At 46.0% G+C, this 16,801-nt stretch overlaps 1 protein-coding gene across 1 annotated transcript in view; it reads right to left on the bottom strand.

Moving 5' to 3' along the window:
- LOC129386557 (uncharacterized) overlaps window positions 1–16,027 on the bottom strand; it is a 64,526-nt gene extending 48,499 nt beyond the window's left edge. Inside the window, exons 1-2 of the mRNA XM_072287549.1 lie at window positions 15,965–16,027; window positions 890–1,144 (exon numbers count right to left, since the gene is read on the bottom strand). Of these exons, the coding sequence (XP_072143650.1) occupies window positions 890–1,106 (217 nt within the window). The 5' untranslated portion in view covers window positions 1,107–1,144; window positions 15,965–16,027. The remainder of the gene's footprint in view (window positions 1–889; window positions 1,145–15,964) is intronic.
- Between the last annotated feature and the right edge of the window lie 774 nt (window positions 16,028–16,801).

Raw genomic sequence — 16,801 nt, forward strand, 5'->3', positions numbered from 1 at the left:
CTTGATAAGCTCATACTGACAATCAAAATCACTTATTATGCACAAATAAATCATGCTCCGCGACATCTCCCCGGCGCGATCGACGTGGCACTATCTCCTACTTCTTTCGTAACGGGGCAGTCTAGAACTACTAAAAAATTAGTTTGGCAAAATTATATGTCTTTAGCCTGTACACGTCACTTTACCGCGATGACTTCGCGCTGTTTTGTGGCGTCGCGTAACAGAAGGTGAAGTGGGCGCAGCGCGAAAATGTTCGACCAATAGCAGAGCGCTAAAGTCGAAGAAAGGCATCGAATCATAAATAATTATTTTTCCTTCGTTCGGTACAATGATATAAAATTAGCGTGCAAATAATATATCAGATGGGGCGTTCTCACTGTTTGCATGACGTCGCGCGACAGACAAGCGAAGGGGTGAGGAGGGTAGCCCGAAATTTTGTTGAACAATTGTGGAAGTCTGGAATACCTTAACGTTAGAGCTCTCCAATATTCGTATCTACGAATAAAGACTAATCAATTATAAGACTCAATGGAATCGTGCAATAGCCGATTCTTTTTTTAAAGCTGGTAATATATTCAACGTTTGGAATGTACTTTAGTAAGGCGTGTATTCAGAAGAGTTGCTTTCTGGGACACTTGTGCAAAGGAGAAGCAATTAAAATTTTGAGGCAGTAATTAACGAGTTGTAGTTAGCTCATGATATATACCAACGCAATAGCGTCTGTAATAACTAATGAATATTTTTTTCTCTGCATCAAATTGCTTAAACTGTGAAATGCAATTGGGCACTACGCTCAGGGTGGAAACAACACACCACGTTATGCAGCATTGTTTGTCACTGAATTGGAATGAAATAGACGCAAGCAGATTAAGGTCAAACCGCAACTCACTAGTATTGGGATCCACTGTCGTTGTTGGTATTGACGTAGTCGTAATTCTTGGAGTAGATGTTGTCGTAATTTTTGGAGTAGATGTTGTCGTAATTTTTAGAGTGGATGTTGTAGTCGGCATGGTAGGCGGGCTTGAAGGTTTGCTTGTTAACATTCGACTGGTGGTCGGAGGCGGGGTGGTTATCGGTTGTGTCGGTGCTCCAGGGGTTACGGGCATTCCAGTGGTGGCCGGTACTACAGGACCTACTGGACCTGCTGGTATATAAACATTAAATATTAATATAAGAAAAATGTCAACTGAATATTTCATGCTTTATGCGATTGTTTACTTTTGTAGCCTTGTAAACCACTCTGCTTATATCCCCGGAGAAGGGATTGCTAGTAATAAGCAAATAAATAACTAATGCAGTTGCGATTTAGAGGTAAATGCTACAGAAAAACATTTGCATTACGTTGCAGCTCTCAGAGATCGCGGATCCATGATTTGAATCACGTTTACCTTGCCGAAAGTCGTTGTTCAGAAGCTCACTCAACACACCTACTGCCTTTTCAATCAGCGAAGCGCAAATGCTACTAATCAAGCGCAAACTACCGCCACTTGCAATATACATTATATTTTTTTGCTTGTGCGCAGATATTTTATTAAATAGATCACCGTCCAAGCACTCAGCACTCTTGGTAAACTGGCGAAGCTGAAAAGTGTGGTTCGGTTTAATCTGGTTAATCCCGGCGGTTCATTGAATGAGGGCTTGGTAGGCTTCCGGGTCCTCGGTACGCAGTTACACTGCATGTACTCGGCTGCACTATCCTGTTCTTGTACCCGGGCTGCAATATTGGCACGGCATAGACGAGTTCGCTGCCGGTTACACTCGAGGCATTGCTGATCGAAAGCTGCCTGCTCCTAAGGAGTACGTACGACGCATCGCCATTCCATTTTAGAGCCGGAGAGAAATGCTGCGCGCGCACTCGGCTGCGACGGAGAGCAACGTCACTTCTAGCCCAATTAATTCAAGGCTGCCTTGATAGCGCAACGCCTCTTCACGCCAATCGACGAAGTGAGCTTACCTCGCCTGACTACCATAGAATCTAATGGGGATGCTCCCGATCGGGCAACAGTAATTGTGACATCACCACTTTCAGCACGCCAGCCTTGTCAATGGAAATTTCGGACCAGGAAGCTTGGCGTTATGGATCGGAGTAAACAGGTCTTGGGCGATCTAGGTGGTGTTGGCTAATCACACGCCTCTCGTTCTCATTTGTTCTCGCGCATGAGCATGGGGTCGCGCAGGAAAGTTTCCGGCATACAGGGGACGGACGGTTCAGCTAGCCATATACAGCTTCGCAGTAAAGCATAGGTGCCGCAAACAAGGCATTTTGCTTAACAATTTCCTGGAAGAGGCGGACATAATATGCCGATAATAACGTGAGCTTCGGAAGTCTAATAAACAGAAATGCATCATATGTATCTTTGAAGGTGCCTTAGCGGTAGTTGTACAATTGAGGAAGAGAAAGCCATCACATTTTCATGCAACCGCAATGTTCGAAAGAAACCTTCGCACCTGATTCAAGATATTTGTCATCAACTTTCAAGGGTAAACAAAGACAATATGGAAACTGAGTGCCGCAAGAGTGCATAAAAGGCGGCCCTGCTATCATATCGGTCGTAAACACCCCGTCAATATTAGCGCGAGGAAAGTTTGAAACCGCACGTCTCGGCTAATCGCGGCAGCTACTGATACGACACGCTTCGCTTCGCGTGCGTGTGTAGTGTGTCGAGTCAGAGTTGCTGCGACGTGCTGTAACTAAATGTTCGCCCCACGCTTCTTTTCCGGCGTCTTGCCATCGAACGCGCAGCGGGACGCGCTCAGTCTCGCTAACAGACCGTTTTAGTTGGGCGTCTGAAACCACCCACATACGCAGCGGGCGAGGTCGTGCGTACGTACAGAAGCGCACGCTCACAAAACGGCGATTGTTGGCCGGAAGCAAAATTTGAGGTCGGAATTGCTGACTTGCACGCAAAGGAGCCGGTAGTGTGCTACTCAGCGCCGTCGTATGGCAAGCTTCTGAAACTGTGTAGCCAATATAAGCCGCGACGATGTCAAATCTCAAGCCGGAGTCATTTCTTCGGCAAGCGACGTATAAAGAAATGCGCTTTCGTGAACACGCGAGATCATCCCGCAAATCTTGCAGAGGACGCTACGGAAGCTTTTGAGAAGCTGCGGGCGGGCGCACGCAAGAGACCGTGCGTGCGCCTGCTTAATGCGCATGCGCAGTGTCGTCTCCGCGGGTTTCCTGCCTGCGCAAACTTGTTGTGGGGGCCGAACTAAACCTCTATTGTCTCAATTCAGCTTTCGAATTTTATTATAAATATTTCCAATTAGGCGCCATTTTCAAGATTTTTAAAAGATTGGTGCACATGAAAATATCACTGTCTCAAAATTAGTCGTTATGACGACTGCCCCTTAGGCAGTAAGAAAAATTGTAGTTAATACATTTTTGTTAACTATTCTTCTAAAGCTTACGCTATTAGAAGCAAAGTATGTCCGCTCGGCGCAGCAACACGTGCGCAAGAATGCACTTTCGTTGCGCTCATGATGTTTTATGAACAACCTATACCGTTTAAAAAACTTCCTCTGCCATGCGTTTCACCGAATGGTTTCAATATGTTTTCTATTCCATGAATTCGCGCAGTTGAAGAGGCGGACATTACTCGCACCAAAAATGGGAGTGCATAACCGTCTAATTAACAAGAAATAAATTATTAGGTTTTCAACTAACTACCTCATGGCACATATTGCAGTTTCAACATTCTACGTGGGTAGTTCGCAAGGCGGATCCACTTCGATCGAGTAGTCAGGATGACACTAGCTTCGAGATAACAATTTCCTATCTTTGCGGAAAATTATATATCCATTTGCTTTTGTGCTTTAAAGCATAAAACGACGTCTCATTAAAGAACGAAGTCGAACAAGAGTGCGTTTTTACCGCAAGTTTCAAGGCGCATATCTCGTAAATGATGTCATCCGCACAATTCTATCGAAGAGGATATGCCTTGCAGTCTCACCCATTAGAAGGTGTAAATTGCAATATGTGGCTCAAGGTAATTAGTTAGAAATATAATTACGGATTTCTCGTTAAATAGTATATTATGCATTTCAATTTTGCAACCCTTATATGAGGCTCCGTTTAGGGCGTTTTTACGTTCTTAAGGCGAACGGCTATACCTGGCCTCATTATAGAATATCGGCCCCCTGTCGACTGATGCTGTCACTTGCTGTCCGTCAACGGACACAATAAGATTTGCGCTCACAATTTCGTCGGTATCAGGGTTTGTCGAGTTCACGGTGTCCTGCAGCGGCGTTATTGGGGGTTTTTAATCGCCTTGCTGTCGGCCCGCAACCTTACCCCCAGAGGACGCCGCTTTTGTTTTCCCGTCGTGGGCTGGGCGACCTTCTTCGCCGAAGGTCAGCAGAAGGACGTTCATTCGGTGACAATGAATGAGCAGTGGACGGACCGCGTGACCGTCGGCCGAAATCCATCTGGTGATTAGGCAGATAGTCCTCGTTTAGAGTGCCTGCTATGGCCGGGCCTTGCAAAGCAGTATCGTCACGTCGTAGCATGTTGTCGTCATCGCTGCGTCGACCGTCATGCTGGAATTGACGAGGTCGGAAAGAGGTGTCGCGCTACCATTAAAAGGCGGGCAATAGGCCGAAGCCTCCGCAGTTATCGCCAGTCTATTCGTAGCCTATCGAAAGCGTGCCATACGTCCGTTTTTCGAATCTGCGGAGGCCTCGAAGTCTCGTCGTGTGGCGGTGACCAGAATGCAGCTGGCGGCGGCTGGCGTTAGGACGTAATGGCAACAGCGGGCGGACGTCTCAAAGTTTTCTCTCTTGGAGGTGACCAAAGCGAGGCTCTCGGCTGCTGATGGTTCGACCGCATGGGCGTCACAGAGGGTTGACGTCTGAGAGCGTCGGCGTAACTGATGGGACACTGCTACTAGGATCGCCTGCCGAGAACGCTTGCCTAATTTCATTACGGACGACTTCAGCGACTAACGTCACGGGTGTGCTGACTGCCGGTATCCAGAGCTTCTGACGTTCTGCGCGAAGAATCTCCCGAATTAGGTCAGGGAGGGAGCTGTGATTGTTAATGGCTCTTTCGCGGCGTTGATTGAAGTGCTGGTGGGCACGCGATCCTACCGCCTGCACTTTAGATGGACTGCGCGTTCAATACCAGTGAGTTCCTTTATCAAATCAACCACGGTACTCGGTGATTGCGCACAAGTCTGGCGAGTATTTCTTCTTTGCCGCCACACATAAGGTATCGCAACTTCTTTCCTTAAGGCATGTGAGGGTCAACTCTACGACATAGGCGGGTCATGTCTACCGCAAACATTGGTAGGGTTTCGTTCGGTGTCTGGATGCGTAACTCAAGTTGTTGCTGGACGCGGTCCCGTCGATCAACACTCGCGAATGTTTCAATGAGTTGACGATGGAAATCCACTTATGAAGTGATGTTGTTCTCACGGTTTTCAAGCCACGTGCGAGCACTACGGTAAAGGGCTAAATACACGTGGAACTCCTGTTCGGCAGGAAACGCATTGGGGTTGGCAACACGTTCGCACTACTGAAGCCATTCTTCAACGTCTTCATTTGTACCACCGCGAAAGCGATCGGGAAGCAATGGTTGCAGCAGCGTTACCTGGGACGGACTCTGTGTAGAGCTGTTTTGTAGAACTCGTGGAACCTGAGCCGGGCTAGCGGCCGCCATTAGCAGAGGTAGACAACCCCGGTCAAACGCTTCTGTAGGGCGTGGAGCTCGGGAGTAAGGGCTAGAACTGACGAAGCATGCGACGCACATGCATTGTAAGTGGAGACGGCCTGGATGAACGGCTCCCAGGAGGAGTCCGGAGCATCAGGCAAGGTCGTGTAGCCCGCACCTACACCAGTTTCGCGGCTCAACGCGAACACGAGACAATAATGCGTTAAGCAAGACGGCGGTACAGCGTATTTCAAAACCACCAGAACAAAGACGTCTTCATCTCTGCATTTCCGCAGTCTCACTATACGGAGTCTGTTAAAGCACTATCCTCATCGTTGTCTTCATGTCTACGTAGAGCAGGCGTCAATATTTACTATGCCTTTGGTTCTGATTTTATCCATCGTATGACCCTTTTCGTTCAGGAAGATCAAGCTGTTCTTACAATTTGCTGATTGCATTTGTCACTCTAAAATCTGGCGACGATTTTCTCGATATGTTGCATGCATGACAACTGCAAGGCTGTATTTAGGCAGAAGGAAGCCATGACATTGATTACTACATTCTCGTAGCCCCAGTGTATAATTGAAGGCGCAGTGATGGCGTATAGGTAGAGCACCCGCTTCGCGTGGAAGGGGACCGTGGCTCAAACGCCGGCGGCGCGTAATTTTCCATCGATTAAAAAAAAATCCGCGTGTTGCTAAAATTGCATAAGCAGGCTTGGAGTTCGGCCTGAACCCGGTGACCTGAACCGGTAACGTACTCCCTTCCCCACAGCAGGATTGGCCACCCTGATGCGGTACTTGGCCACAACCTCCTATATGAATACAACAATCAAACCCCAGCCCTCAGTTCCCAGCAGCTGTGAAGCAACTGAACACGGCGGCGGTGAGACCTGTGACACAGCAGACGGTGCTAAGAATCTCTGGATCCGGACAGGCCGCCATTGGAGTCTGAGCCTGGCAACGTTTATCGCTAGAACGTTATCTAGTGAGGCGTGTCTAGCAGTGCTATTGGCGGAATTAGCGGGCATTAAATGGGATATAATAGGGCTCGGTGAGGTTAGGAGGACAAATCAAGCATATGCATTGCTAAAAAGCGGGCACGTCCTGTGCTACCGGGGCTTGGCGGAGTGACGAAAAATAGCAATCCGATTCCTTAATAATAAGGATATAGCTGGTAACATACGGGAATTCTATAGCGTTAAGGAAACGGTGGCGCGTCTTGTTGTTCAACCTAATAAGATGTACAAATTGAAGGTCGTACAGCCCTTCGCTCCTACATCCAGAGGTGATGACCACCAAGTCTAAAGCTCCTATGAAGACGTGGAATCTGCGATTGGTAAGGTCAAAACAAGATACATTATACTGATGGGCGACTTCAATGCCAGGGTAGGCAAGAAGCAGGCTGAAGGCAAATCAGTTGGGGAATATGGCATAGGTTCTAGGAATAGCAGGGGAGATTTATTAGTAGAGTTTGCAGAACGGAATAATTTGCGGGTAATGAATACTTTGTTCCGACAGCGGGATAACCGAAAGTGGACGTGCAGAAGCCGGAATGGCGAGACAAGAAAGGAAATAGACCTCATACTCTGCTCTAACACTTGCATCATGCAAAATGCGGACGTGGTCAGCAAGGTGCACTGCAGTGACCATAGGATGGTAGGATGTCGAATTTGCCTATACTTGAGGGAACGAAAGAAACTGGTACATAAGAAGCCAATTAATGATTTAGCGGTAAAAGGGAAAATGGAGGAATTCCGAATCAAGCTACAGAACTGGTATTCGGCTTTAACTCAGAAAGATGTTCTTAGTGTTGGAGCAATGAATGACAATCTAATGGGCATCATTAAAGAGTTTGCAATAAAGTCGGTGGTAACTTCGTTAGAAAGGATACGGGTAAGCTATCGCAGGAGACAAAAGATCTGATTATGAAACGCCAATGTATGAAAGCCTCTAACCCTACAGCTCCAATAGAACTGGTGCAACTTTCCATGTTAATCAGCAAGCATTAGATACCTGACATAAGGAAGTATAATATGGATAAAATTGAGCATCCTCTCAGGAACGGAGGAAGCCTAAAAGCAGTGAAGAATCTAGAAATAGGCAAGAATCAGATGTATGCGTTAAGAGACAAAGCCGGCAATATCATTACTAATATGGATAAGATGGTTCAAGTGGCTGAGGATTACGTATAGAGATTTATACAGTACCAGTGGCACCCACGACGATAATAAAAGAGGGGATAGTCTAGAGGAATTTGACATCGCACAATTAACGCCGGAGGAAGTAAAGATAACCTTGGGAGCTTGCAAACGGGGAAGCCAGCTGGGAAGGATCTGGTAACAGCACATTTGTTAAAGGATGGTGGGAAGATTGCTCTAGAAAAACTGGCCAACCTGTATATGCAATGACCCATGACCTCGAGCGTACCGGAATCTTGGAAGAACGTCAACATAGTCTTAATCCATAAGAAAGGGGACGCCAAAGACTTGTAAATTCTAGACCGATCTGCTTACTGTGCGTTGCCTACAGAGTATTTACTAAGGTAATCGCAAATAGAATCATGAACACGTTAGACTTCTGTCAACCAAACTACGAGGCGGGATTTCGTAAAAGCTACCTAACAATAGATCAAATTCACACTTTCAATCAGGTGATGGAGAAATCTGCGGAATATAACGAACCCTATAGCTTTCATTTATTACGAGAAAGCGTTTGATTCTGTCGAAACCTCAGTAGTCATGGAGGTATTACGGAATCAGGGTGTAGACGAGTCGTATGTAAAATTCTGAAACATCGATAGTGGCCCCACAGGCACCGTAGTCCTCCATAAAGATGGTAACAAAATGCCAATTAAGAAGGGCGTCAGGCCGGGAGATGCCATCTCTCTAATGCTATTTACAGCGTGTGTACAGGAGGTATTCAGAGATCTGGATTCAGAAGAATTGGGGATATGAGTTAACGGAGAATACCTTAGTAAATAGCGATTCGATGATGATATTGCCTCAGGGGACCAATTGCAATACATGCTGACTGACCTGGAGAGGCAAAGCAGAACGGAAGGTCTTAAAATTAGTCTGCAGAAAACCAAAGTAATATTTAACAGTCTCGGAAGAGAACAGCAGTTTACGATAGGTAGCGAGGTACTGCAAATGGTAAGAAATACATCTGCTTAGGCCAGGTAGTGACCTCGGATCCGGATCATGAGACTGAAATAATCAGAAGAATAAGAATGGGCTGGGATGTGTTTGGCAGGCATTCTCAGATCGTGAACAGCAGGTTGCCATTTTCCCTCAAGAGAAAAGCGTATAACAGCTGTGTCTTACCAGTACTCGCCTACGGGGCAGAAACCTGGAGGCTTACGAAAAGGGTTCTACTTAAATTAAGGATGACGCAACGTGCTATGGAGAGAAGAATGATGAAAAAGGGGGGGGGGGGAATAAGAAGAGAGCAGATTGGGTGAGGGAACAAACGTGAGTTAGTGATAGCTTAGTTGAAATCAAGAATAAGAAATGGTCATGGCATGTAGTTAGGAGGGAAGATAACGGTCGGTCATTAAAGGTCTCGGCCTGGGTTTCGAGAGAATCGAAGCGTAGCAGGGGGTGGTGGAAGGTTAGGTGGGCGGATGCGATTAGGAAGTTGGCAGGTACAACATGGCCACAATTAGCACATGAACGCCGTGGTTGGAGAAGTATGGGAGAGCCCTTTGCCCTGCAGTGGTTTAGCCAGGCTGATAATGACGATGATGATAATTGAAGACGGGGCTTCATAAATCGCGGGGTATTCAAAGTGTTTTGTAGTATAGTTTTTCTTTTGGCAAGACATGGTCTGAGTCTGCGTCCAGCTTGGACGCATATAATTCCGTTGAGCTGAAACTCTTCTCGAATTTTTCCCGCAGAGTACCGGATTCAGCAGCATTTCTCCAGCCTGACATATCGGAATTTCAGCCACTTTGGACCGAATGGGTACCAGATTCAAACGCGTTTGCTCCCCTTGACGGAAGGGAATTGTGTTGCAGTCGTCCGGAAGGCTTTCTCTAATCTCGGCATCAAAGTTCAGGTGTCATGTCGGTGGTCCTGAGATTGATTATTAATATCAAGGCATTCCGGCCTAGCCTAATGTCGCTCACAGGGAGCTAGCTATGTTACCACACTGGAACAGTGGCGCTATCTGTCACTGCTACGGAAGAATAAAAGGGACGTAAAGCCGGCCGCGCGATGGCATTGGCGCATGGCTTCAATTGCGGAGAAATGCTTATTGATTCAGCTGACAAGCACACGCGATTTGCGTTGGATTGGCATTGATTCAGTCAGCGTAAGCTGGCATTTACCAGCCCCTCAATCATGAATAAATGCTCCAACTTCGGAAATCGATTTTCGTATTGTTTTATAGACCCTTATTGCATCGTACATTGTTGAGCTTCTCGTGGCTAAACTGTGTGCCTAGGTGACGTGTGCTCGGTGGTGTGTGTGACGTGTGGCAACGTGCTAACACACATTTTAATGCCCTACACTCGCAAGTCAATTTGTCAATGCTTCCAGTGCTGCTGTGGTGCTCAGCGGCGGCTGCTTCTACAGTAGTGTGCATTGCTTCAACAAATAAGTAGTCCTGCATATTTAATAGGTTACTATTGTGAGTGTCAAATTGGCAAAACGAGTACGCGGGTGAAGTGCCGGAAGTCGTTCACGTCGTTGAGGTAGTGGTAGGTCTCGGGGAATACAGCAGATTACCACGAAATTGGGAAATTCATTTTCACCCACTTATTATCTGGCCCATCGAACAACCGTACTGTATATGTCGCTAACAATATGTTCTCGGGTCTCGGACTAGACCTTGCAATTTAGGCGATGTCACATTTGCTGTATTCTCGAATATTCTTGACCTCTGCTTGGGCCATTCGCAGGTAGTAAAGATTGTCATTGATGTTTCCTGTCTGAATGCAGCCTCGACTAAAATGTACATACAGTGAATAAACCGAAGCTTCGCCAGGACATTAGGGGAACTAAAACGCGATAAGCTAGATATAGCTTGGCATTTATGAGGGAAAGGGGTTCGTCACGAGTGCAAGCGGAAGCTAACGCCTTTGTACGTGAAAGAATCGCTCGAACGTTTCGGTTGTAAGGTTTCCGTATTGGCACGGTGTGTCACATCGTCTTGAGAAAACACGCTTGAAGTTGGAAGGGGACAGAGCGAGAAAACTTATTAAACGCAAGGGTAGGGGGGCATCCTCGCACCGGTCCCCGCACGGCCCGAAAGGGAGAAGCGGGCGAGAGGCGTGCCACGTGTCGGGGCAGCGCCACACATAGCGAGGAGGGGATCTTCTATGTTGGCCGCAAGATGGCTCTGTGTGTGAGCAGAGCGCAGAACTAATGTAGCGGAAACTTACTACGACAAGTTTCTAAGGCCACACCGCATTCACTAGAGGCCCTTTTGTACCGCTTCAAAGCAACGAACTCGTGGCTCAGTGGTAGCGTGTCCGTCTTACACTCCTGAGACCCTGGTTCGATTCCCACCCAGCACATCTTGCAAGATCTTTTTTATTTATGAAGTGCCTTCCGGGATTTACCGGTCACGGCCAAGGCCACCGACGCCGACGACACCGGTTTTTCTGCGACACAAGCTCTTTAACGCTGTCGCGATAATAGGGGCATTTTATGGCTCCTGTGTAATATTTTCGTGAAAGCACAAACTGGGCACGCTCTGCGCTACTGTGGACGGAAGGGTCGAGAACGGCACTCAAGCCCACATGGGCGCACTGTTTAGCCACGTCGATTATTGGTCGCGTGTTAGGCAGTGCTCATCTATGACATTCTTCTATCATTATGGAAATGCTACGTTGCCCCGAGCGGGTGCTGTTTCAATGACAGCTTAATGCAACATATATCATCTTTCGCGAGCTAGTCGCCATCTGCATTGTAAAGAGCGCGGCTGTATATCTATTCTGTCGGATACCATGGTCAGTTCTAAATGTAAAGACAAGGCGGTACATGACATTTAACGCATTTTTTTATAAAGAGATCCGCTGAAATGTGCGGTTCTAGACAATCTGTCGGCATTGCATGGCTCGGGCAAAGCATCTCAATGCGCACTATTCGATTGTGTTTGCTTTTACTATTCTTGCATTCTTGCCACGTGATTGCTCGAGAACATACGTATTTGTGTGATATTATAAGATATTTGAGTTGGTAGACCATGCTGTGCGTGTCTTGATTTTCTCCGGAATGTCCTTATTTTTGCAGCAATGGAGCTGCTACTTTTGCTTCTCCAACACAGCACAGGCTTTGGTGAGAAATATTATATAGCCTCCTTTCCTTGCCTTGCGAGTCAACCTAGTAATTGGCCACATAAACGAAGTTGGCAAACATAAATGTACTAACACGGGAAAGCAGAAGCTTTGCCGCATTGCTTACTTGAACGATTGAGGAAGGATTGCAGTATAGCTGGCCAACTGCGTGGTGAAGGCTATGCAGTTTACCTTGGACTAGTATCGCGACCTTAATATTAACACCGCGTAATAAACGCCGTTACGCTGAAGCATGATGATTTGAACTCCACAGAAAGCCCTCAGTGAAACGTGATGTAGAGCGAAGAATAGTTTTTCTGCCCCGAATAGGTAGCGCCAACATGTGTGGCCCTCCACAAATACCACATTTTAATAGTTACTAAATGGTGGTGAATTCTTAGATATTTATTTATTTAAATATCCCTCGCACGCCCAAAGAGCATTGTGTAAAGGGGGTTTAGTTATAACAATCAAAGCACAAGCAAACTATTAAGGAAAAGGGTTACGAAGCCAGTGAATATTGAAACACAGCGCAAGAAACTATACTGCAAAATACAAACAAGGTTACAACGCAAGTGACCAAAATGAGGAAATTATAAAAAGGAAAAAGAAGAATGAAATAGAACAGAATGCGTTTGTGAAATAAACACTAAAAGAGCCTTTGAGTGCAAGTGAAGCACAAAAGGGAACACATCACAGTATAAACAAATTAGGAACTTAAACGACGAATTCATGTTACAAAGCTATTGTAGAAAATGTACCTCAAGCTTGTGGCGAAACATTTTCAGGTTATTATCAGAGGCAATATCCACCAGGAAGATAATTCCACATGCGAACGGCTTGTGGAAGTGCGGATGTGTTAAAAGCGTTCGTGTTATCAAAGATGCGCGTGAAACTGAGGTGATTGGATTATGCGGACTGCCTGACTTGAAAACAAGTCAGGCATGGCGTAACAAGGCTATTTATTGCTGTATACGTATACTTGTGAAACAGGTACGGTAAAACATTTGACCATGAAAGGCCAGTGGTTGACTGAAATGATTGAGTTAAACTTAGTCGCACTTGAATGGTTGTCATAGTTGCTTGGGAATGTAACGGGCGGCTCTGTTCTGAGCTGCTTTAAGCATGTTAATTAGATAATGAGCTGAAGGGGACAAAAGAGGTGAGGTGCATTCCAGTTGGCGGTGCATGAAAATGAGATACCATAATTTGCAAGCACTAGAGGGACAATGATGGATGTTGCGGCGTAAATACCTTAATGTTTGAGGCTTTCATTGCAGGCAGCGGTGATGGGCTCATACCAGGAGAGCCCTGGTGTAATGTAAACGCCAAGATATTTGTAAGATGTTGTGCGGCACAGCTTATCTCCTTGTATGTGGTAGGGAAAATTGGAAACGTCACGCTCACATTAAAAGGTAATATTTTGCACATCTTGGTGTTTAGCGTCATAAGGCAGGTGCTACGGCAGTTAGAAATAATGTGCAGATTGTTTATAAACTGTTTATACAGTTTATTGGTCTGTATAACATCCAATCATGAGCATAGATTCTAATACTCGATATATATTATAAGGGCGTTTACATGCGCACACTTTTTTGCCGATGTTTAATTATTTGTACAATTCATTAGGAGCCGGCCTCCCCAGTAGGATTCGTATTGGGCGATTGATTTAACTTTATCTTTCAAATAGCCTAGCAGCAGCGATATTATCTACGCATTAATTTCAAACATTTTTGATGCACACCCTGCCATTTCTAGTAGTGCGACCTGGGGCGCTATAACGTAAAGTAATTCAAAACTTTTCTATTCCGATTCTGCAATCAGCCCTGAGAGATTCTTCAAAAACTTTTTGGACCACCTCTACTTCGCTTGTATGTCACGCGATCTCACGAAAACCGCGGTAGCTCCCCATCTGATATGACGTGTCTGCATTGATTATGCATGACTGGACCAACCGAACAAAAGAAAAAAGTTGTTTCTGATTCAACGTCTTTTCGCCATTATACCATGATATTGCTCAAACGTTTTCGGGCTGTAGTCAGTCTTCCTGCCTATCACGCGACGTCACCTAACACCGAAAACTCACCGCGTCAAAGTGACGTGTACGCCTTAAAGATGTATTAATATACCGAACAAAACAGAATTTTTTTCTGAGTAGCCTCAGGCTGCCCCGTTCCAAAAGGAATAAAAGATGGTTGCCACCAATCACTCAGGCACTGGCTGCTCGCACCTGCCGGAGAGCATAGGTTTATTTGCGTACAATCAAACTTATTGCGTCGCCTCGTAATGTTTTCGAGCACTTTCGGCACGTTTAAGACGTTGTTCTGCCAACTCTTTTTTGTTGAGGATCCGTTTTAGCGTCAATCTTAAGCTTCCATTGCATGCCGCCACTATTCTGACCAGCCACCGCAAGCTATGTAAGGGAAAGCGGACCATTCGTAGACGCCGGGATCACCCTCTTCATCCGGTTATCAATTTTCAGTGCAGTGGCTCAGACCCATCGAATTGCTCTCCACTTGAGCGTGCTCTTCGCCTCACGGCGTCAAGTGTACGTGAACAATTTGGGTGAAAGCAACTGCTCAAGAGACCCATACGTGCCACCTGAAGGCATAATTTGTGCCAGTTTCGAAACACTCGCTATGTAAGTAACGAGAAGGAAATGAGGGCCCCATTTTTATTGTCATCTCAGAAGAAGCCAACAAAGAAAGACACCAAAAACAGCATAGGAAAATTCCTGGTACCTCAGAATTCAATTAAACATATTAAAAATAATGCAAATGAAAACATATCATATTAATTATACATAATAATTAATAACAACTAATAACAAGTGGAGTACGAAGCACGTCTTCGCCTTACACGTGCGATACTCTTACCAAATGAGCTACCTCAGCGCCGTTTTCCTATTCACTTTTAGGGGTATTTATGTTTATCTGCTAGAACTAACTCTGCGAGTGTTAGCCAGCGCCAGCAAACGCAAGGGTTGGCGGCAGATGTGGAAAATACATTCTAGCGCAGGCGTCACGCAAATGAGCAGTACCCTTTAACAGATCCCGTTATTCTGCACGCGATTGAAATCGTGAATTGAAGCAAGCGAAATGTATTTCGCGAAGTGCGCTTTTCAAATATTATGGGCTTTGCATCAGTTCTTCGGCTACCTCTGAGAAAAAAGTCCAATACAGAGCGTTGCCGTTGCAACTAGCTATTTTTGACCTGTGCGCAAATGAGTCTCTATAAGTCGTCTTCCGAAATTCTACGGTATAGGGATCGCAGAGACCACGCTCCGCGGCGCTCAGAATAGCGCATTCTAAACATGTCGAACAAGTGATAGCCTATATTTAACCTGCACTAACTAAAGTTAATGAAAGAAGTTGTAATTATTTTCTTTTTCGCGCGCACTTCGTCTCATGCAATGTGCCACCCTGATCTTATTGTGCAGAGGCTCAGGGCGCGCTCTGCGGCACAATGTGTGAGCTGGTCGCACTACGAGTCCGATAGCTAACTTTGAAGACTTCATCAGTTATGAGTTACGATAACGTCATCACGCCATCAACAACTGCTACGCATTGTTCAGCCGTCGCACCCGCTGCTGTGTTGCAAAAGGCGTACGGGTTGAGCGATATTTGGAGCAGCGCAGTAGTGCATCGGAACGCTCTTCAAATGGCGAACTGGCGCTGCCGTTGATGCAAGCAAAGCGCAGCTCAGTGGTGCCTGGTTGGCGGGAGGGTGGGGGTGGAGGCATGAGAGAACCCTCACGTGGGCTTCGTTGTGAAGCAACAATTCAACCATCCTGCCGGCCTAAATTTTTTGGTGGCATAGGCAAATTTTTTGTAGTGGTTTTCGTTGCAGAGGTCATAAGCATGCGTAGGAAGGATACGCATTTGGCTGGGACCTAATAAAATGTTTTTCAATAGCGGTCGCCTCGTTATTGAGGCATTCGTGGTAAAGGCGTTTGACTGTATTGGTATTACACGCACCTGTCGTGCGAGGCGTTAAATACACAGAGGGTGGTGTACGCCTTGAAGTACTTACTTCCTCCGCTCGCACCAGTTCGGCTGCCGCTGCCACCGTCGCTGCCGCCAAAGCTGTCTTCCTCAGTATTGTCAACTTCTTCCTCAGGGAAAGCTGCGATGTCATCAGTCACGCTTGAAGATTATGAAACATTAAACAGCATCCTAACAAAAATAGACTTGTCTAATCAGTCAGCTTATGCAATATTGCTAAATTGTACCCTAATGCAAACGTTCGATATTATACGTCGGAGCTCACGTGACCCCATTAGACAACTTTACATAGGCGCAATAGGGAATATCGTGGGCATTGCACTGTCTAGCATGTTATCGTAGGCTCACTGCGTTTGTCGGGCTTGATCACGTAGCAAAGCTACACTTCCCTGCACACAAAGCACACTGTCACGGCCAGGATGCGTTATACATACACGGTGCTTTAGGTTCAAGAACTGCTGTTCCTTTAAGCTGAGCTGTCAAGAGTAAGCAACACATTACCTACTATGTACTATTAACATTTACCTACTACAGAATTTAAAACCGGTATCTGTGGCGGGGCTGCACGTGCGCGAAGGCAGAACAGTAGAGTCGAAGACACAGCACTAGTTTCTTGTAGCAACGCTTTCCCAGACACAGTTGTTTACAGACATCAGTGACACCAAGTGACAAGCACGCCTGCATCGCTTTTAGTGGAACTTTAGCGTCTGCATTACTGTTAACCCAAAACCGGCACTCGCACAATCTAACTAGTGTCATACATTTGTACCGGCACAATTATATTGAGTACTATAATTTGGTAGTTGTTGCTCACTGCAGTACATGCAATGAAAACGGCTAAGGACCACAAGATTTATATTGATGC

This window comes from Dermacentor andersoni, chromosome 4, assembly GCF_023375885.2.
Source record: "Dermacentor andersoni chromosome 4, qqDerAnde1_hic_scaffold, whole genome shotgun sequence".
Lineage (NCBI taxonomy): Eukaryota > Metazoa > Arthropoda > Arachnida > Ixodida > Ixodidae > Dermacentor > Dermacentor andersoni.